Source organism: Seriola dumerili, unplaced genomic scaffold, assembly GCF_002260705.1.
Source record: "Seriola dumerili isolate Sdu_G_001 unplaced genomic scaffold, Sdu_1.0 BDQW01000435.1, whole genome shotgun sequence".
Lineage (NCBI taxonomy): Eukaryota > Metazoa > Chordata > Actinopteri > Carangiformes > Carangidae > Seriola > Seriola dumerili.
In genome coordinates, this window is record NW_019174690.1 from 663,198 (window position 1) to 686,042 (window position 22,845).

At 46.9% G+C, this 22,845-nt stretch overlaps 1 protein-coding gene across 1 annotated transcript in view; it reads left to right on the forward strand.

Moving 5' to 3' along the window:
- LOC111234095 (neural-cadherin-like) overlaps window positions 1–22,845 on the forward strand; it is a 134,926-nt gene that overhangs the window by 97,631 nt on the left and 14,450 nt on the right. Inside the window, exons 14-21 of the mRNA XM_022762013.1 lie at window positions 2,358–2,607; window positions 3,972–4,099; window positions 4,586–4,772; window positions 4,855–4,998; window positions 12,999–13,282; window positions 16,784–17,413; window positions 17,494–18,490; window positions 19,940–20,033. Of these exons, the coding sequence (XP_022617734.1) occupies window positions 2,358–2,607; window positions 3,972–4,099; window positions 4,586–4,772; window positions 4,855–4,998; window positions 12,999–13,282; window positions 16,784–17,413; window positions 17,494–18,490; window positions 19,940–20,033 (2,714 nt within the window). The remainder of the gene's footprint in view (window positions 1–2,357; window positions 2,608–3,971; window positions 4,100–4,585; window positions 4,773–4,854; window positions 4,999–12,998; window positions 13,283–16,783; window positions 17,414–17,493; window positions 18,491–19,939; window positions 20,034–22,845) is intronic.

Here is a 22,845-nt window from a genome sequence, read left to right on the forward strand (position 1 = left end):
TCATCTTCATATCTTCTGCACAAAGAAAATAAAATTTAATAAATTATGAAACACCACGACGGCCAATTTTAAGTTGCTGAGGAGATTCCTCTCAGATCAGACCAGAGTTATATTATCACTTTTCATTCATGCTAACGACACGGATGCATGAATATATGCAGCAGACACATCACATGTGAGCTCAGGGATTAAACCTTACTCATCCGGAGTGTGTGTGCAGTGTTGGATATAATAAGAGCGGCTGCGGGATCTGCTCTCTAATAAAGTTAAATGATGAAACCGATGTGAAAACGCATCGAGGCCGAGCGTCCCTCGCGCTCGCCGTGGTCATTAAGACTTCAACAAGTTTCAGAATCCATCAGTGAGAGTTTCATTCCTCCGTATCACGACATTTTTACCTCACCTCTTTGTCTCACACACACACACACACACACACACACACACACACACACACCACGTGCTGATATAACACAAGCAGCTCTCTCCATAGATGTAACAGGTAGATGAAGCAGCGTCATGTAACAAAAACACACTCAATGAAAAATTTGAAACAATCAGATGCATTGTGGGTAATAATGGAGTGTGTTATAGTGACAAATAATCCTGAAGATTTTGTTTTAAAATCCCTTCCTTTTTTTTGTTGCCACTTGTGGTGAAAATATGGTGTGTGTGTGTGTGTGTGTGTGTGTGTGTGTGTGTGTGTGTGTGTGTGTGTGCGCGTACACAGGTCATATTCTTATTCTCAGTAAAGGGAGGCAGCATCACTCAGCCTCAGAAAACATAATCATTGCCTGGCGAAGTTGAGAGCGTGTGGTCAGGAAGGACAAGAGCCTTAAAAGCTATCTTACACACACACACACACACACACACACACACACACACACATATATATACACAAACACACACTCAGTCTGTAAGGTCAGCTTAATCTACTGCCAAGAGAATAACATGAGTCTTAAAAGCTCTGCTGCTGGTAGATGTACAGGTCAGAACAACACACACACACACACACACACACACACACACACACACACACACACACATATACACAGGGAGATCCAAACACATATTTTCTATCAAATTGACACAATGAAAAACATCAGCAAAGCAGAAACTGAACCTTTTTAGGTCGTGGAAAGTTCTGCACTGCTTCTTGTCCATAGAAGGACTGAACTGGACTGAACCGGACTGAACCGGACCGGACTGAACTGCAGCTTTGACCGTTCAGACGTCGGACTCTTTGAAATGTAGTGGTGTATTTCGGCGTGTCATATTTCTGCACAGTGTTTTGGTTCCTGGGTCTGAAAACTGCTGGAGTGTCAGTGCTGTTGTTAAAATGAACGAGCTCGGCGTCGTACATCAAGAACGTGATGTCATCGTCGGACCAGGACCGAGTCCACTTCACATTCTTGTTGTCGTCTCTGAAACGGAGAAAAATCTTCTGTATACACTTGAAGCCTGAGTGGAATATACAGAGGGAGGAGGTGCCAAATGTTTGGACCCACTTTACTTCTATCACTCCACATTCAGTGATTAATAGCCACAATCCACCTCTTCACCAACTTGTAAAAAGATGATTTAGTTTAACTGAACAAACCTAAATACACAGTGAAGTAGAATGGCACTCAGTAGAGCACATACCTCCGCCAAAGCTATACAAACTGTACAAACACACAGATCAGCACCATAAATATGTCTGATTCTTTTCACATCAGGATCCAAAAACATTTCTTCAGAAACTGACGAAAATGTTGAAAAATGTCTGAATCTCTCAATGTAAAGAAAAAAGTGACTTTAATCAGATCCACACCAAACTTTAATGAGTTCTTCCCTGGTCCGTGATCCATCTCTCCACCGGGTTTGGTGCAAATCGACAAACAGACACGAGTGAAAACATAAGCTCCTTGGTGGATCAGGATAATTTAGCATTTAGCATTAATGGTAATAATAAAACTCCATGTTTTCTTCTTCTTCTGTGTTTTATTTGAAGTGTTGATCCATCAGAAGATATAAAAACCATCTCAGTGTAGTTTTACATCTCCTCTCTCAGAGCCAATCAGAAGAGAGGAGGCTCTGAGCCTCTCCTCTGATTGGCTGACTGTTTTCTGAGTGATCCAATAAAAATAATAGCAGATTTCAGGTAAAAACACTCCTGTCGGTCGGCCACTCCCTGCTCCTGACGAACAGGAAGTGTTGAGAAACGCCATGACGCTTTAAACACACACACACACACACACACACACACACACACACACACACACACACACACAGGCGTGATTGCCTCTAACTCCCTCCACCTCACTCTCCCTCTCTCTCTCCCTCTCTCTCTCTATCTCTCTCTCTCTCCCTCCCATCAGACCATCAAGGCGACGTCTCCGCTCGGCGACCCCCGGGTGACCTACAACCTGGAGGAGGGCCAGGTGCCGGAGACCAACATGCCGGTGCGATTCTACATCAAGCCGAACCGGGCGGACGGCTCGGCGTCCATCCTGGTGGCCGAGAACCTCGACTACGAGACGACCCGCTTCTTCACGCTCAGGGTGCGGGTGCAGAACGTCGCCGCCGTGCCACTGGCGTCCTTCACCACCGTCTACATCAACGTGACAGGTGAGGGAGGGGGAGGGAGTGTGTGTGTGTGTGTTCTCTTCTTTCTTTGTTAGGATCTATTTGAGTTTTACATCTTTACTCCACACAGAAGAAGTCGTCAAGGTAACAGATTCAGGGTGGATCACATGTGATGTCACACTCTTCTGATAAAACATGTTAGCCACTCAAATATTCAAGATGGCCGACATTTCTGGCAATTTTTATTTTTATTTGTTTATAATAAATGAACGCACAATTTTCCCACATGAACGATCTACAGATGTCAAATCAAACAAATAATAATAATAATAATAATAATGATGATAGTGAACAATAAATAATTATAGTTAAATTAATACACATTAGTCCAAATTAATTATTCAAAATAATATTTAATAAACAGTAAGAATTTTGAAATTTGAAAAACATTGGATTCAATCGCAAAAAAAAACTGGTAAAAACTGCGGTAAGATATGTCTTTCCTGTGCCAGAAATGGCGGCCATCTTGGAAAATGGCAGCCTTTTGAAATTTCGAGAGAATGGATGAACATACCACATCACAGGTACAGTCAGGTGATCCTAAGTCGGAATAATAAAAGCCTTTAACACTGTTGTCGATAAGAGTTTGTGTGGAGGGAAAGAGTCGACCAGGGAGCGACAGGAAGTCAGCTGTAATGAGCGGCGCTGCTGGAAAATGACGAGAGCAACGAAGTGTTCGTTTGCGGTAGTAAAAAAAAAAACAAACAAAAAACAAGACGGCAGCAGCAGCAGCTGGTGGCGCCGGCTCCACGCCGCCTCCTTTCAACAGTGACTCATTTTCCAATCAGCGTCTGTAGGCGGGAGGAGAGAGGGAACGAGGAGAAAACACTTCCTGACTTTGATTGGCTTTGAACAAACCCACATCGGACGCTGTAATTGGCTTAGTGGAGCTTGAAAGTGAGCTGACAAGCTGCTTTGTGGACTCTTCAGGGTGTTTGGGGGATAATTCCTCACTAATAAGTCAGTTTTCATTTAGCGAGTGGAGACGCAGTCCAACTCCACGTTATGACGGACTGCAGCTCTCAGACTGGAGATGATCTTTACTCTTTAATCTTCTTCACTGGTGGAAATGTTGCAGAAAGCACAAACTTTTCTCCGTCTTTCTTTCTTTCTTTCTTTCTTTCTTTCCCTCCTTCTCTTTGTCTGTCTGTTTATTTCTTGCCTTTCTCTGTCTGTCAGTTTTTAATCCAGTTTAATCAGCTTTCATGGACGTGAGAGACGGTTTGTGTTCTGCTGCCAGATCCTCCAACAACAAGAAACAAAAAAGACAAATTTAGAAAAAAAATAACATGTTTTTTTTTAATTATTCTTTTCTTTTTTTCTTTTTTTTTCTTTCCGTCCTCCAGACGTGAACGACAACGTTCCTTTCTTCCTGTCGTCCACCTACGAGGCCACGGTTCCCGAGGGAGCGGAGATCGGCACGTCGGTGGCTCAGGTGTCGGCCACAGACCTGGACTCAGGTCTCCACGGGATGGTGAGAAACACCCACACCTGCACTCATCACTCGTTTACTTCCTGCTTCTTCTCCTGCCTCAGCTTCCTCTTCCTCTCCTCCCTCTTCTTCGCTTTGCTCTTCCTCTCCTTTCTCTTCCTCTTCCTCTCCCTCCTCTTAATCTCCTTCCTTTTCCTCCTTCCTCCCCTTCCTCTTCCTCTTGTTCTTCTTCCTCTCCCTCCTCTTCCTCCTTCCTCCCCCTCCTCTTCCTCTCCTTCTATCTCTTCCTCTTCCTCTCCTTCCTCTTCCTCTCTTTTCTCTTCCTCTTCCTCTCCTTCCTCTTCCTCTCCTTCCTCTTCCTCTCCCTCCTCTTCCTCTCCCTCCTCTTCCTCTTCCTCCTCCTTCTGTCCTTCCTCTTCCTCTCGTTCCTCTTCCTCTCCCTCCTCTTCCTCTGCTTCTTCCTGTCCCTCCTCTTCCTGTCCTTCCTCTTCCTCTCCTTCCTCTTCCTCTTCCTCTTCCTCTCCTCAGATCCACTATGTGATCCTGAAGGACGAGAGCGGGGACTCTCAGTTCTTCAGCATCGACCCGCTCAGCGGCGTCATCGTCACCCGAGCGTCGTTCGACCGAGAGCAGAAAGCCTCGTACCTGATCGAGGTGCAGTCGCAGGACGGCTCCGAGTCGGCCCGACCGGGTCAACAGGGACAACCCAACACAGGTAACACACACACACACACACACACACACACAGCTGATTGTTGAATTCAGATCTGTTGACTGATCTCTGTCGTTTCCATCAGACACGGCGTACGTCAGGATCTTCGTCACCGACGTCAACGACAACGCCCCGGCGTTCGCCCAGCCGGTGTACGAGGTGAGCGTGGAGGAGGACAAGGAGGTCGGCTTCGTCCTCATCACCGTCACCGCCAACGACGAGGATGAAGGTGAGGACGAAGATTTTTCTTTTTTGTCCCTTTCGTTGTCCCTCTGCTCTCCTCCTGTTCTGTCCTGTTTGCTCCTCGTCTTGTTTCCTCTCCTCTCCTTTTCTGTTTCCTCCTTTCCTCCTTTTTGTTCCCTTTTCCTCTTCTCCTCTCTGCTTCCTCTATTCCCCTTCTTTCCTTCCTTCCCCTCCCTTCCTCCCTTCCCCTAGTTTCCTCTCCTTGGTTCCTTTCATCTTCTCTCCTCCTCTCCTCTCTCGTCTCTTCCCCTCCCTTCCTCTCTCCTCTAGATTCCTCTCCTCTCCTCTCTTCTCCTCCTCTCCCCCCTCCTCTCCTCCTCTCTTCTTCTCTTGCTGTCACAGCTCGTTAGTGAGTGCTGCTGCTCCCTTGAGGTTGACAGTTTTGATGTTTGTCTCTTTGTTTGTGTTTGTCCCTCATTCCTCTTCCTCCTCCGCTCTAAACCAATAAGCAGCAGGAGGCAAAAAAAAAAAGAAGAAGAAGTCAGACAACAACAACAAACCAGCCTCTCTCTCTCTCTCTCTCTCTCTCTCTCTCTCTCTCTCTCTCTCTCTCTCTCTCTCTTTCTTAATGACGTCTGTTGGCGTCGAGTCGAAGCCTCGGGGGTTTTCTTTACTCAGAGAGGAGAGTGACGTCTGATTATTTATTTTCCTTTTTTTTAATCTTTAACCTTTATTTTTCTTCCCTCCTACGTTCACACAGTCTGACACTCGGCTTCATATTCTGGTCTCGGATTCGTTTCCGACTCTCTCAGGAGATTCCCACAAACTTCCCCTCGTCGTTCGTCTCCCGTGGTCTCGTTCCTCCAAACTTTTCTCCCTTAGTTTGATCAGGTTTCCAAATGGAGCCGTTTACTCTGTTTGTTAAAGATAGAAACAAAGAGCAGCTTCAGTAACTAACTTCGGCCAAACTCTGAGAGCTTTGTCTCTCTCTCTCTCTCTATGTCGGCTCTTCGTCTGACCCGGCAATAAAAGACAAATTAACGAGTATCGCTAATGACTCACTGGCATCATATGGCTCATACAGCGCGGGTAGGGTTACAGCAGGTAGTGTGATTTATGCTAATGAATCAGTGTAAACAGCAGGAGAGCAAACCACCAGCAGTGAGATCATTATCCCAAGGTGGCTAGTCTGAGTGCTAATTGTGTTCACACCAGATAAACAGATTAAATTAGCCACTTCTGTTGTGTTCTGTATTTGTAAGAGTTCGTTACCAAGTGAAAAAAGATACGTGCAGTGTGATGAGGTCACTTTAAATGAGCTGGATTTATTGTGTTGGTGTTAAAGCTCCATGTTTCTTCTTCGTCTGTGTTTTATTTGAAGTGTTGATCCATAAGAAAATATAAAAACCACCTCAGTGTAGTTTTACATCTCCTCTCTCAGGCTTCTCTCTGGAGCTCTAGTAACAACAGGTCGGTGAGCCAATCAGAAGAGAGGAGGCTCTGAGCCTCTCTTCTGATTGGCTGACTGTTTTCTGACTGATCCAATAAAAATAAAGCAGATTTCAGGTAAAAACACTCAGAGAAACCAAATCCTGTAAAGGTTTGGATGGTGGGTCCAGGTGGGCGGGGCTTGGTGACTGCTTTGTTGTGACATCACAAAGTTCCAGAAGTCCTGACGGCTGGTTTTAAGGCTCAGTTTCTGAATACAGGCTGTGTGCATTTCTCTGTGGACTGAGGCTTTGATACTTTCACAGTATTAATATAGAAGCTAGACCTGATCTATAATCACACTACACATGGACAGAGACCTTTACACTGGAGGAGCTTTAAGAGATACGACATGAAAACAAAACAAAGCAAGAGATATCCTTCCATCCTTAAAAAAATAAAGCTAAGAATTGAAAATACAGTGACACATGTGCAAAGGAATCAGACAGACATGTTGGAAACGAGAGGAAAACAAACACAAACTGTTGTTAACATCCATCACAGTACACACACCGACTTCCTGCTTTAGCCTTTACCTGCTGCACTACAACACAGGTGTTTTCACTTTCAGTCTGACCTCCAAATAACTCATAATAAATAATAAATCATTTGATTCTAATTTAGTTTTAGTCTCAGACTTTATCTGAAGTCATTCTCTCACTTTGACTCAGGCGTTCACTCCATAGTGAGCAGTAAACGGACCTGTACAAATCTCAGGCATTGCATTGTGGGATATCCGATATATAGAAAAAGAGTTGCCAACTATTTCTTTCAATCAGATTTCAGTCATTTGATTAAAACCTAAAAGTTTTTTAGTCTAAATTTTGTTGCGTGTTTATGATTTTTTATTCTTTCCGAGCTGAGGCGACAGCTGCTGCCATCTTTGATGTGCGCAGTAACCGTGGCGACAGCTGCTGCGTCTCTACACAGTGACGGCGGTGCTGTTTGACATGTTTGTGATTATGCACATGAAACGTGTGTGTGGCTGCAGAGTGATGAGCTCTGCTGTATATTTCTCATCAGCTTGTATGTTGTTCGGTTTGTTGTGATGTGCGGCTCGTTGTTCTAGATTTAGTGTTTATTCCCGTCAGACGGATCCCTGCGAGGTTTGGGAAGACGCTGAACACGGGATTAAGAAACGCTAAGATAGCAAACTGAGGATGATTCCCTCCCAAACGCTGACGCTTTATCCCCAGTTTCTGTCTCGTCTGGGACTCCCCGTGGTAATTAACAAACACCCCTCGACCCCGGGCCACTGGGGGGTCCAGAGAGGGAGCTGGAGAACCCGCCATCTTAGCTCAAACCCCCCCACCCTTCCTCACAGGCAGGTAGAGGGGAGAGACCTGGTCCCTGCTGAGTCAGCACTGTGGGGGGAGCAGGTCTGGGTGGTGGTTTCTGAATCTTTATCATCCACACGAAACAAATCTTTTTCTCTCCAACGTTCAAACACGACAACAACAACAACAACAACAACAAGAGAGTGACGTGTTCAAAACCTGTTGTTTCAGCTCCTCTTCAGCTTCTTCTCTCTAACACACGGTTTGTTTTTACAGGGAGTGATGAGACGTATCATTTCCTGCAGTCGGTGCCTCCATCAGTCACATGATTCAGACGTCACATGACTCGTTTGATTTTCATTATATTTATTATCTTGATTTTATTTTAATCCATAACTGTTTATTTAACACCTCCTCCAACCGACCATTGACCCTCTGATACGACGCGTAGGAGCGTCTCCTGGAATAGCAGCAGGCGTACCGGAATCGGATGTCATGGTTACAGTAATAATAAGCACTTCCTCGATTGGACGATCTTTGTTGTTGTCATGGTAACAACGTAAACAGCTCGAACGCCGCTCTCCCGTGTCACATTCATCCGTCCACCACCACTTCCTCCTTACGTGGCCTTTGTCTCTTTATACTGTGTCACCGACACTTTCCCCTTTGCTTCTGTCATCATTAGTACGACCACTAGATGTCGCCTAGCAACAAAACGTAACTATGATGTCATAACCTGCTGCACAGACGACCTACGAACTCGTTTTTTACTTATGCATTATTATTTATATTTTTGTTTAAACTGTAATGTTTAATGACGGATCAGTTGTTCTTTCTGTGAGTCGGCTTCATCGCAGCTCACCAAATTAAACATGCGAGTTTTAACATGTTGCACTGGACGTGATGCTGTTTAATGCTAATGTTAGCGACACAAGCGCTCACAAGCTCTCACTGAAGCGTCAGGTCTGATCTGATCACCAGGGGTTCAGTGAGAGAAAAAGGAAACTGGCAAAGTGAGAAATCTGTTGTTTGGTCAGATGTGCAGGTCACAGGTGTGTGTTGGTGTCCGACATGGAGCCACTGGTTTTCTTCTAATGTGTGAGGTAAAGACTGAAAACACAGAGAGAGAGAGAGAGAGAGAGAGAGAGAGAGAGAGAGAGAGAGAGAGAGACGTGTCAGATCGTGTTCGTGTTGTTAACACATTTAAAGTTTCTTGGATAGAGTCGTCCCCATGCCTCTACACAGACTCACCAACCGTGTGTGTGTGTGTGTGTGTGTGTGTTTGTCTGAAGGTGAAAGAATCAAACTCCTCAAAGAGTTAAAACTTCAATCTGAGATGTGATGAGCTGTAAACTCAGCTGAAGGTTTTATTCTCCGACTGCAGCGTCACCTTGGCTTGTGTGTGTGTGTGTGTGTGTGTGTGTGTGTGTGTGTGTGTGTGTGTGTGTGTGTGTGTGTGTGTGTGTGTGTGTGTTATGACCACAGTTTGTTGTCGAAGCTGACAGGTGTTGAAGCACCGGTGACCTTCTGTCCACATATAAACCAGAGGTCAGAAAAACTCAATTACGGGACAAACACACACAATACGACATCAGACGCACGCCAAGGCTCCGCGCCGCCATAAAACCGCTGCGTTTACTTCGGCTTAAGTCTGTGTTTGTTGGAATAATCAAAGGTGGGGTGAAGGGTAGGTGGAGGGGGGTGGGTTTAGATTACCACTCCCCCCGCCCCCTCCCCATCCCTAAAGCTGATTAGGCGCAGCGGCTTTCGTCACCCGCCGTATTTCTGGATCCTGCCCGGTCCGCCGAGTGGAAAATTTGCCGAACTAAGTGCGTCTGGTAATGAGATCAAGAGGCTTTTTTTTTTTTTTTTTTTTTTTCCCCTGAGTTTGGGGTTTCAGTTTAGTGTCACCCCAGGGTTTAGTAAACACACACACACACACACACACACACACACACACACACACACATACCTACTGCTGCAGAGAGGCAGAGTGATAATGAGGGATGGTGAGTGTGTGATGTCACTGTGCAGACAGAGGCTGATGATGATGATGATGATGATGATGATTTACCATCATAGTTAATGTAAAGTTCTGCACAGAGGCACCGAGAGTCAGGAGAGGCAAACCAGGAAAATGTTTGGGGCCCTCAAGGGGAGAAGGGGCCCCTGACGGCCCCTCACATTGGCACATTTCACAATGACAACTATAAACCCCCCCATAAAGACTCTATACAGTCACTGCCGCTGCCCCAAACCCCCCCTCATTGGGGCCCTGAACATCCGCTGGTGCATGTAGACTATTGGTAGATATTACAATTTACAGACGTTCCCTGAACACCTGTCCCCTAAATGCATGTGAGGCGTTTAGGGAACATCTGAATATTATAATACCTACTTATAGTCTTCGTGCGAGGTGTTTAGGGAACATCTGAATATTGTCTGCATGTGAGGCATTTAGAGGACACCTGTAAATTGTAATATGTACCGACTGACTGCATGTGAGGCATTCAGGGCACATCTGTAAATTGTATAAATATATGTATAAATTGTTGCCTCCAGAGTCTAAGATCGCATCTCTTATGTTTACTAGTGTCCACTCCTTAAATTAAGACTTTTAGAAACACTGCAGCGTAGATGACGACTCCTGATTCCCAGTTGCATTATGGGATATGTAGGATCCATTCTTTTTTTTGGGACCTTCACCTAAAACCTGCTGTTTCAGTTTAGACCCTCGACTTTACTGAGGTGCAGTTCTGAACCTCTGGGGTGAAAACATGGATTGCAGGTCAGGAAACGGATATGATCTGGTCTCCACATCAAAGACAGGTGCAGCCCCCCACCCCCCCACCCCCCCAGGCCTGTTGCTGCTCCTTGTGGGAGACCATGCAAAACGTTGTTGATGATTGGTTTGTTGGAAGCTGCATCTCAGGTATTTCCTCTCCCACCTCCGTCCAGATCAGATAACCAACATATTCATAGAGATCAGGAAGATTATAACCGTAATTCTCCGAGGATACTGGCTCCCAATCGCACGCTGGATCCTCCCGTCCAATCACACGCAGGTCAAAGACAGACCGCTGCTCTGATTGCTCAGGGTTCAGCGCTAACTCTTCTTGAATTTGTGTTAATTATTTCTAATTTCTGGGAAAAATTTATCCCCAAATTCCTGAGATAAACTGAGATTCATGTTTGTCTCCCTTCAGAATAAAAGTACCACACTCTGCTTTAATGACATCGCCGCACGGGGTTTCTGGGTAATGCGGTCGCCTGAATTTCAAAAAGCTGCAGTATCTCTCGCAGCCATCTGAGGCCACAACATGTGATATTTCCTAATGCGGTTTTTAAAAGCGAAATGAAACTTTCTGCAGTGATGAGTCCAGTCCTTCAGAGTGTCGACCTGCAGTCAGCGCTCAGGGAGGACTTCCCCCTCCGGTCCACCTCTCCAGGAGCACAGATCTGACCTTAATCTCAATTTTGGGCCTCCTGCTAGGCTGCGAATTAAATCAGCCCTATCCCCCAGTGTGTGTGTGTGTGTGTGTGTGTGTGTGTGTGTGTGTGTGTGTGTGTGTGTGTGTGTAAGAGGGCAACACCATATGGCCAGACTGATCATTAGGGAGGCTGCCGGAGGCAAAAACCGCTGGAGCTACTCCCCTTACGCACATTTACACACACACACACACACACACACACACACTCACACACACACACACTCAGCTGCTCGGTGAGTGTCATGATGGGTCGTGCTCAGAGGCTGTGACGGACCGGTGCACTTAAGCTTTTCCTCACACACACACACACACACACACACACTCTCTCTCCAGTGTCATAATGAAGGTCCTCCATGTCTCCACAGATGGTGTTTGTCTCCTAAAGTCTCCTTGGTGCCGGTAAACAGAGAGCAGGCCGGACCCTGACAGACCTGCCTCTGGGCTCTGAACATGCCGCTGTGTGTGTGTGTGTGTGTGTGTGTGTGTGTGTGTGTGTGTGTGTGCGTGTGTGTGCGTGTGTGTGTACATTTCAACACTTCACGAGGAAAGAAGAGGAGAGGAAAGGAAGAAGCGAGGAGATGAGGGAAGGAAAAGAGAAATGGAGGAGGGAAGGGAGTGACAAGAAAGAAAAGAAAGACTGATGCTTGAAGAAGAGGAGAGACGAAGAGAGGAGGGAGGTGAGCGACAGGATTAAAGAGGTCTGGAGAGAGGAGTTTAGGAGACAGGAAGGATAAGAGTGAAAGACGGAGGGAGGAGGAGGAGAGGGAAGGAGAAAAAAGGAGAAGGGAAGGGGAGATAAAAGGAAGAGAGAACAAGGTGAAAATATGGAAAAAAGATGGGGCAAGAAAAAGAAGAGGAGGTCAGGTAAGGTTATAGGAGACAAGAGGACAAGCAGGGTTTGAAGAGGAAAGGAAAAAGGAGAGGAAGAAAAGAGGAAGAGGAGAGTGCAAGGGGGAAGGAGCAGAGGAGAGGAGAGAAGGTGATAGATAAGGAAAGGTAACGAGATAAAGAGGAGAAGGATTGGGATGAACGTGGGGAGAGAAGAGAGAGGCAGGGAGGAGGTGGTGACCACGAAAGAGGGGAAGGGAAAAAACCCAAAAGGGAATTGGAAGAGGGAAGAGGAGAGGAGAGGAAGGAGAGATGTAGAGATTCTGTGTATTTTCGACTCCGTGTGTGTGAGGAGAGAGGAGGGAGGAGGAGAGGAGGGGAGGAAGAGGAGAGGAGGAGGAGGAGGAGGGGGGGGGGAAGAGGAGGAAGCAGAGAGGAGGAGGGGAGGAGGAGGAGGAGGAGGGGGGAAAAGGAGAAGAGGAGGAGGGGGATGAAATGATGAGGAAGAGGAGGAGGAGGAGGAGGAAGAGGAGGAGGAGGGGGAGGGGGAGGAGGAAGAGGATGAAGAGGAAGAGGGGGAGGAGGAGGAGGAAGAGGAGGAGGAGGAGAGCAGGCATCTAATGAGCCCCAGTGTGAGAGAGATGCTGCTGCTGTCCACACAGGGTCATCCCTCTGTGTGAGTGTGTGTGTGTGTGTGTGTGTGTGTGTGTGTGTGTGTGTGTGTGTGTGTGTGTGTGTGAGTGTGTGTGTGTGTGTCTTGTTTTCCTTCAATCTTCTCCAATATCATTCAAAAAATTTCCTTTCACAATAAGAGCTGCACATGACTGACAGCTCGACATTTACCCTTATTTTGGCGTCTTACAATCGATGGCGGGAGACGTCCAGGTGTCGACATCCAGCTTCACCTGTCGACACAAACTCACCACTCCTCCTCCTCCTCTTCTTCCTCTTCCTCCGCCCAGGTGCAAACGCCAAGCTGCGCTACCAGATCACCTCGGGGAACACCATGGGCACCTTCGACGTGGAGCCCGAGGTCGGCACCATCTTCGTGGCTCAGCCGCTGGACTACGAGATGGAGCAGCGCTACGAGCTGCGGCTGGTCGCCTCCGACGGGAAGTGGGAGAACGAGACGCTGGTGGTGGTCCAGGTGGTCAACCACAACGACGAGGCGCCCGTCTTCAGCCAGACCGAGTACCACGCCGCCGTGACCGAGGAGCTCACCCAGCTGCCGGTCTTCATCCTGGAGGTCAGTGAGTGTTGAAGGTTAAAGGACTCTGTCATATGATGGGGGGCGGGGGGGTTGCTCAAGGGCACCACAGTGGTGTTGATGAGGGTTGGATTAATCCTGCCAGTCTGGGGGTCGAACCGGCGACCTTCCAGTCACAAGCTGGCTCCTTTAACCGAGTGGACAAACATCCAAAATAATCTTTTTAGAATAAACTGGAAGCAAATCGTCGCAATTCTATATTTAGATATTTAATTTTAAAAGTTCCGTCTCTGCTAACAGGCCATGCTAACTGATAAACAGCTAGCCCGCTAACCGCAGCTCTGGGTTCTGCTCCACATGAACCAGTTCTCCGCCAGAGCAGAACCAGAACCACCGCCACCAGCTGCAGCCCGAGACGGTGGAGCTAAAGTCTGTCTGAGGGACCAGAGACCTGCTGCAGGCGGGAGATCGCTGTTAGCAGCGACTGGCCCTTCAACTTAAAACACTTACCAAAAAGCTATGATATGAAGCTTGAGGAGGGAGGACCAGACAGCAGACCCACAGCTGACTGTGATCGATCCACGTCTGGAAGATATTATATTCTATTACTCTGTGTGACCCTTCATCTAAACTCTTTCACTCCGAGCACCGATCAGATGTCCATCCTCTCCAGATGAAATCGTTTAAACACACGAGAGAGCAGCACCTCCTGAACGCACCTCCGCCTTTAAAGAAAAGAGCTCGTTGTTAAACTGTCAGATGCTCATATGAACAGTATGTGGAGCTGTATCAGGTTTAAATGCAAAATCTAACAGCGTTGGTTACGCTTGAAACGCAGGAGGAGAATGAGCCCGGAGCGACACCTCAGCACAGATCCAGTGTCTCCAACGCTAACGCATCGCACATGTGTGGCGTCGTTTGACACAACATCAGCTGATGGAGGCGCCCTGACGGGAAGGGCCCTGCAGGAGCTGAAAAGTTGCCTTTAGAAAAGTCAGAGTCGACCTCCTTCATCCGCCTTTCGTCACACCTATCTGCGGTAATTCACAGTAATATGCGTGTGCCGCCGAGATAAATCAGATTATAAAAAAGGTGGAGGCGCGTCGGAGAGGGCAGGGGAAGTAATCCCCGTCAGAGAGGCATGTGTCACCTAGTCCTCAGCCCGGGCCCCCGCTCTCCTCCGCCTGCTGGAATTGATTTGATGTGCGCTCGGTTCCTCTCCGACGCTCTCAATGGGTTTTTCGTGGCGCGGGGCGGCCGGCCCCTCCCTGAACGCGCGCCGCTCTCAGCTCCCCGCGCATTAATACAATTCAGCAGATAGTGAACAGAGGGGGAAAATCCAATTTGAAATGAATATTTTTTGACTTCACCTGCGCGGCAGCCTCCTCTGTGGCGCCGTGACTGCTCATCTTCAATATTGTCTACCTGCATCACGTTGTCAGGAAATGCAAAGAGCCTGGGGGGGGGGGGGCAGCAGGAGGAGCGTGGGGGACTTCAAAGGCTTCTGTAAACAAACCCTCTGGTGAGAAAAGAGGAGAAGAAAGGGTAAAAGTGTACTTTTCCCTGCGTTTGTTGGCGTCTATTAACTTTTAATTGCATTGTGTGTCGTGATGACAGATGTGAGAGCTCGTGTCGCCGCCGCCGCTGCTCGTGTCCCCTCGTTCAGAGAGATAGCAGGGAGGCAGGTTAATTAAGCAAACAGGACAAAAGCAACAGAGAAATGTTTATTCCTGAGCTGCAGAGTGAGTCCCCCCCGTGTTGCGGGGGCAGCTGCCGCAATCACCTCCCTGCCTCGTGTCCTATTTGCCGGGCTTGACATTTGTACATAATGAAAAAAGCTATTCAACGGTTTTGATAAGAAGCAACAAAAAGCAATAGTTCCTTTAAAAGAAGCAGAATATCATTGAATTGGAGTGAAAAGTCTGAAAATGTGACCGTGTTTCACTTCAGGCCTCATTTAATAAAACACGTTTTATTTCCAACAGAAAGTGGTGTTGGTGTTTTGTGTTATTGTTTTTGACATATTGTTTGTTTTGAGAGTTTAAAAGTATTTAAATATCACAGAAATGTACATAATAATAATAATAATAATCTTCATTTATAGAGCCCTTTTCTAAACCCACGTTACAAAGTGCTTTACAGGAAGCAGCAGAAGAAGACGTGGAGGTCGTATAAAGGCAACAGAGTTTAAACAAGCTAATTACAAAATACTAATTAAAGTTTATTAGTATAATACTGCAAATAAACCAAAGGTAGTGTCACCAGCAAGATGATCAAAAATCAATGAAACCATAAGAGTAAAGTTCAGTAATCTGGACAATAAAAACAGAATCAAATACAGTTTGATCAGTAAAAGGTTATTAGGGAGACACATTCACCTCGTCAGTACAATTAAGTTGAATTAAGACAAATCAAGAAAAAGCTCTACGATAAAAGCAGGTTTTAAGAAGAGATTTAAACGAGGTCATTGGCTCTGACTGTAAAAGCTCCTTTACCTGTAGTGACTCACCTCCACGTTCACCCATCTGTAAAGCAGTCTGTCTCTTCTCTAACAGAGAATATCCAAGGAGCACAGAAAATTTAGAATAAGACATTAAAAAACCTGCATCAACAGGATAGAAAATGTTTTGAAAAGATAAAAACTGAGAAACAGTTCAGATCCAAAGAGTTGTAGTAGTGATGAGTTATTTTTATATTAAGTGATACCAGCCGCGTCCTCGTGATTACAAGGATCTGTGTGACATTAATTCATGTCATCCAGAATCCAGCTCTTAAGATTTAGTCAAAGGCAACAGAGACGATGAGTTTTAAACCTGATTTTATATGTAAACAGTGATGACGGGCCTTAGTGTTTGAAGTTTGTACGACGTGTCACCGACCACATGTAGAGGGAAAAGTGTTCAAAACCTTTCCTCCCTGGAAATTTGGGGGATTAAGACTCTGTTGGACGTTCCAACAACCGCTTCATTTGAAGGATATTAAGACCTTTAGACAGTAATAAAATAGCTTACATCCACCGGTGGCAGCTCCAACCCCGAGTAACCAGGAGTAACCCAGAGTAACCCCGAGTAACTCGAGTAACCCCGAGTAACTCGAGTAACCCCGAGTAACCAGGAGTAACCCGGAGTAACCCCGAGTAACTCGAGTAACCCCGAGTAACCAGGAGTAACCCCGAGTAACCTAGAGTAACCTGGAGTAACCCCAACTTACCCAGACTAACCCTGAGTAACCCCAAGTAACCCCGAGTTACCGTAGTAGCCCCGAGTAACCCAGAGTAACCCAGAGTAACCCCGCCGTCTTCCCACAACTAATTCTCTGAATCTCCGAGTTGCTGAACCAAACGTTATCTTATATTTCTGGTAATTGATATTCGTCTTAAATCTTCTGGAGGTTTGTTCCAGCGTTGCAAAGAAAAAACAAACTAAATGCTGATCCTCCATTTTTAGTTTTGACTGGGACAAGTTTGCAGACGTCGACCAGCTGACCTGAGAGGATCGTAGAAAGAGTTTGTGTTGTGAAAGATTTTCATTTTATTTGCAGGTGTCGGCCACAGATCCAGACCAGGAGGCCGACCAAACCGCCGTTCGCTACTCTCTCCATGGTCAGGGCGCCGGCGGTGAATTCACCATCGACGAACGAACCGGAAGAATCTACGCCCAGCGGCGTCTGGACCGCGAGGAGCGTCCAGCCTGGAGATTCCTCGTCCTCGCCACAGACGAGGGAGGGGCCGGACTCACGGGATTCGCCGATGTGCTGTTGGAGGTCCGAGACGTCAACGACAATGCGCCTTTCTTCCCGTGTCCGGCGCTGGAAGTAGACGGATGTTTTGTCGGCCAAGTGCCTGAAAATTCACCTGCCGACACCTCCGTCATGGAGATGCGCGCCATGGACCTGGACGACCCCAATGAGGGGAAGAACGCCATGCTGACCTACAGCATCATCAAGAACGTCCGCAACGAGATCAACCTCAACCTGTTCTCCATCAACGCCACCACGGGAACCATCTACACGGTGCTACGCTCCCTGGACCGGGAGGCGGAGGACCGGTATCTGGTGGTGGTGGAGGCCAGGGACGGAGGGGGGTTGGCGGGGACAGGGACAGCCACCATCATGGTTTCCGATGTCAACGATCACCCGCCTGTTTTCACTCAGAGGGTCTACACTGCTCAGGTGAGTCAACCTGTCTATGACAAACCTCTCACCTGTCAACATCATCATTAGTAATAATAACATGTACTTTTGTGTGTCAGGTGACGGAGGATCTGGAGGTGAACAGCGAGGTTCTCGTCGTTTCCGCCACAGATGGAGACGAGGGCGAGAACGCCGTGGTAACCTTCAGCATCGTCGGAGGTGACGAGGACAGGAAGTTCTTCGTGGAGACGGACAAAGTCAACAGACGTGGCGTCGTCAAGCTCAAGAAGAAGGTCGACTTTGAAAAGCCTCACGAGAGAACCTTCAATCTGACCCTGAAGGCCGAGGACGCCGATTTCTTCAGTCTGGCCTACTGCCTCGTCCAGGTGGAAGACTCCAACGACCACGCCCCCGTCTTCTTCCCGCAGTTCTATGAGTCACCCGCCTTGTCCGAAGACGTACCTGTGGGGACGATTGTTGCTCAGGTAACGGCCTCTGATCTAGACTCGGGTCAAAATGGACGTTTTTCGTACAGTATCTCGAAAGAGTCGGACCCCTACAGCCAGTTCCTAGTGGACCAGTCTGGTTGGGTGGTCGTGGCTGATTCTCTGGACAGGGAGAAAATCTCGCAGCACAGGATCATGGTCCACGCCACAGATGCCGGGAGTCCGCCCTTGACCGGAACCGCCATCGTGATGGTGACTGTGCTTGACGTTAACGACAACGGGCCGGAGTTCGAGGTCGCCTACAAACCCATTGTTTGGGAGAACGCGCCGGCACCTCAGGCGGTACGAATGAACGAAACATCGCTCCTCCTCCACACAACAGACCGCGACACCTCCACCAACGGCGGGCCGTTCTCCATACGGCTCCTCATGCTCACCTCGGACGCCACCAACTTCAATCTGACCGACTTCCGGAACGGCAGCGCTGCCGTCACAGCCCTCCGCACCTTCGACCGCGAGCGGCAAAAAGAGTATCTCCTCCCGATCCTCATGATTGACAGCGGCTCTCCTCCGATGAGCTCCACCAGCACGCTGACGGTCGTCATCGGCGACAGAAACGACCACCCACACTCGCCAGGACACACCAACTTCATCGTCTACAGTTATGAGGGTACGTTGTTCCGTAGGAAGGGGAGGGGCTGTGTGTCCTCCATGTTGCTCCATACATTTCTTAGTTAAGATTTTAACAGTACTACTACTTTTATCGATACCACTTATTGATCTGGCACTTTAACTGTTCTCTTATCGGGACTGTTTGTCATTTTGTAAGACAAAAGGAAAAACAACAAAATTAACATTTCTTATTTTTTCATATACATTTGAAGTTGCAAACAAACAGGAAATCTGTACGCTAACTGTGTAGCACTAAATTGCTGCTGGGCAAAGTTAGTAACTAGCTTGTGAACGTAGTGGAGCATTTAGCATTTAGTGTTAGCATGTTTGATTGGGGAAATTAGCTCTAGAGACCAAAACAGTTTTTGTACCAGGCTGTAAACATGTTTATTTCTGCTGTAAAGTTGGACATTTTAACATGGGAGTCTATGGGGACTGACTCACTGTTGGAGCCAGATTCTAGTGGTCATTAGAGGAACTGCAGGTTGTGTCCTCTCTTATTTAGCAGAGGATCAAAGTGAACTGCTGCAAGAGAAAAGTTTCACACTGATAAAACTTGAACACTAGACAATTTAATAGCTCTCATAGATTTTTTTAAATTTTTTTATCAGTTTCTATTTGACTTTTATTTTGCATTTTTGTTTTTCACTTATTAACCCTCATTTATCCGGGAACAGACCGAGTGAACCTGAGACCCGAGTACAACCTCCTACTTTCTCCTAAGTTGATGTTGGACCCTGGTGGTTGCTCTCCAGAGCATTTTCTCGTTCACGGTCCCGGTCTAGAGTTCACCAGCTGGTCTGAGGGTTTCTAACCGGTGTCTCTCGGATCACAGACGGTCTCCTCTAACCTTCAGGTCCCCCGGCGTCCCCTCCCTCCACCTCCTGAGTGCTCTGCGCTCGTGTTGTTAAGACTGTACTTGTCACAGTCGACTGCTCGCAGCCTCTCGCTGCAGCCCACATCACTTATTTAGCATTTCATACCATCTGTCATCCCGCTGTAATTTGCTGGAAAAACTAAGGTTTTCTGTAATGTATTTTTAGTGGATTTCCTCTCCGGGGCCTTTCCACATGAAAGTACATTAACCCGCTAATATGAATCCATCACGTACCTCAACAACATGCCATGAAGCAAACAATTAACTCCCAGGTTTGACGGGCACAGAAACAGGAGCCATTTTTAAAAGGCAGCTGATTTCACGGCTAAAGAGATTACAGCACCGCGTTCGGCTTTTTTTGGGGCGAGTGGGGGAAACACTAATGTTGCATATCTTCCTGCTGTGCTGTCAAACCATGACCGTGCGTGCCAATGAGGCGTCGCCCGCCACCTTATCTCCTTAAAGAAGCCTCCACATTTCCCTCCTTCACTCTCAATATTTGGGTTCTTCCTCAGGGATCATTTGCACTCAAAAGTAATTCCTTTCTTTAATTTCCCGCCTCCTTGACAGGTATCCTCCCGACGACGGCGCTCGGACAAATTCAATCCCCCGACCTTGATGACTGGAGCGAGAAGGTGTACCGGTTCGAAGGGAAGCCAACCAGGTACTTTGATCTCATGCGGTGGAAGCGGTGAGAGGATGTGAAGAAAGGGAGGGATGGGAGTGAAAGTAGAGCTGGAGAAGAAGTAGAGAGGCGAGGAAGAGTTTGAAGGACACGAGGTGAAACAGTGGATAGGAGAAGCAAAGTGAGATGGACAGCTGAGGGGAAAAACGAGGTGGATAATGAAGTAGAGAGGAAGAGGAAGTGATGAAGAGGCGTAGAAAGAGATGAAATACGACAGAGAACACGAACAATCAGCTGATTCTTTAAGGAGAAACTCTTTAAAACTCGATCAGCTGATTGTTTTGCTCCCGTGTTTAGAAACGCAGGCTCACTATTTGGCAAGATCAAGTTAATGCTTACTACTAATTAATCTGATTAATGAGTTACTACCATTAATAACTGGTAACAGGAGCCTTGTAGTAATTTATTAATAAACATTGATGGGTTTTACCCTTCACAGTAAGACTCCCTTTCATCAGTTATAAATGTTTGTAGCTACCTTGAATGCTAACATCCTAAAGAAAATCTCCATTTTTAAAAAAGCATGAATTATAACATATATATAAATTATACTTAATATGAATATGTGAAGAAGCAGCAGCTACAAACGCTGGATGACGGAGGAAACACAGAAAGCTCAGTAACTAATGGGATGTGAGGCTGAACAGCACAGACACATGTCGGCTCACTATTTGGCAAGCAACAGGTGACTGTTGTCCTTTTTATCTAATGGGTTCTAACGACTTATAAAGGATGTATGAAGTGTTAACAAGATGATTAGTAAACTAGTTATAAACCATTCATAAATCCTTTATAAGGTGGTGGCACCAAAGTTTTAATTTACCCAGAATTCATTGCACCACAGTCCAGCTTAAGATACTGTAATAGATAGATACTTTATTTATCTTCTAGGGGAAATACATGTAAAGTTTTATATCTGTGTCTTAGATATAAAAGATTTCAGCCACTCTCGAGTCTCAAACCTGGACAAATAAAACTCAAACTATCTCCGTGAAGAGATGATGAAACCACGTCTGTGAGACTTCAGTGAGACTGAAATGAAACCAGCGAAGTCATGAGATAAATGAAAGTCAAAAGGGAGGGTTAAATCCCGCTGCCGTGTCGACCATCTTTACTATAAATGCACACGCTCTCCCATCAGGCGAATTATCCTGAGTAGTTCTGGATAAAAGCTTCCGGAGAATGGCAGATGTGAAGCTGTTTCAGGACGTGTCGGAGCTAACGCAGAAAAGATTCCCTCCAAAAAAAGTGTCCCCCCCTCTTATGTGACACACAGCAAGAGACGCGTGAAGAAGAAGAAGAAGAAGAAGAAGAGAGGGAAATAAAAGAGCTGCACAGGAACTGACAGATTTAAAATAGAGAGGGGGAGACAGTACAAAGGTGCGAGCGACAAAAGAGCAGAGAGGGAAAATTGGGACAGAGAAACAGGCAGTTTGAAGGCAGAAACAAAGAAAGAGTGAAAGAGAATGAAAGGGCAGAGGAGAGAGAGATAGAGAAGGGATCTGACTTGTCAGGAACAGTGCTATTAATACTTCATAACCAGCGGTATTGAAAATTCCCAGTGAAGCGCAGCGAGGGCGCGCTCGTTTTGTTTGATGAGGCGAGGCTTCATGCGGACGCGTTGAAAGGAGAGCCTGATTGCGCTCCGTGCCACCTCCTCTTCTAACAAGACACCTACAAGGAGGGACGACGAGAGACGACGAGAGGCGGCCGAGAACAAAGACACCGCCAGAGAGGGAATTAGCATAGATGCTCCTGAACCGCCGCCCCTCATCCTGTCAGCCGGCGGAGAGCAATTTGTTCCCAGTATGGATCAGGTTCAGGTTGCTTGTTATTTACATATAGAACTGATAAAAAAGAAAAGAAGAGAAGGGACGTAAGAAGAAGAAGAAGAAGAAGAAGAAGAAGTACAAAGTGTGGAGGTGAGATGAAGAAGCCCCAGAGGGCCGATAACAAACGCGTCAGCTCGCAGGAAGTCAGGACGACAAACAGCATAAAGAGAAGAAGAGATCAGCTTCCTGCGTCTCCCGCTGCAAACAGCAGACGGTGATTTGTCTGGAATTGATCGGCACATTATATCTCCTCATTTGTTTCCTGTCAGTGAAGTGCTGCGTCGCAGGGCCTGAAATCTTTAAAGCGTGACGTGAATCCAGGAGAAGGTGGAAACAGTTTCTCCCCCCTCCCTCCCCTCCCTCCCCCTCCCTCCCCAGCAGCAGCAGCAGGTTCGATCTCGGACGTGTTCTGGCCTCGACTCAGTCACGGTTAATTAATCCGTCTGGTCTGAGCTCTGAAGGTCAACTCGGCGCGAGGAGGTTAAACAGTTACATGAGCACCGATGGCTCAGACTCAGGACCGGGGCTTGGACCCGGGCCACGGCGCCTGGGATCCACTTCCTGGCGCAGCAGAGCAGAGAGCGCAGAAGTTTTCCCGCCCCACATGGACCCACGTTCAAGTGCAGACCTCCATCTGCTCAGAGTCTGATCTGAGGAGGAGGAGTCCCATCTGAGGAAGAGTTTACCCACATTTACCACCGAGCATCAGATATTAACATTTCCTACCCATCAACCCTTTGGCCTCGTTCCATTCAGCTCGCTCCACTTTCCCTTCAGTATTATAATCAAGCAAATCTTTATTTATAGCACATTTAGTTCCAGGAGGAAGCAGGATGTGAGTTATCATGGAACAACCACAGGAGCCGTGTGCACGGTGTAAAGATAAAACAAATGAAACAAACATGAAAATGAAACATGAATTAAAAACCATTAAGAAAATAAAATAATTAAAACTAAAA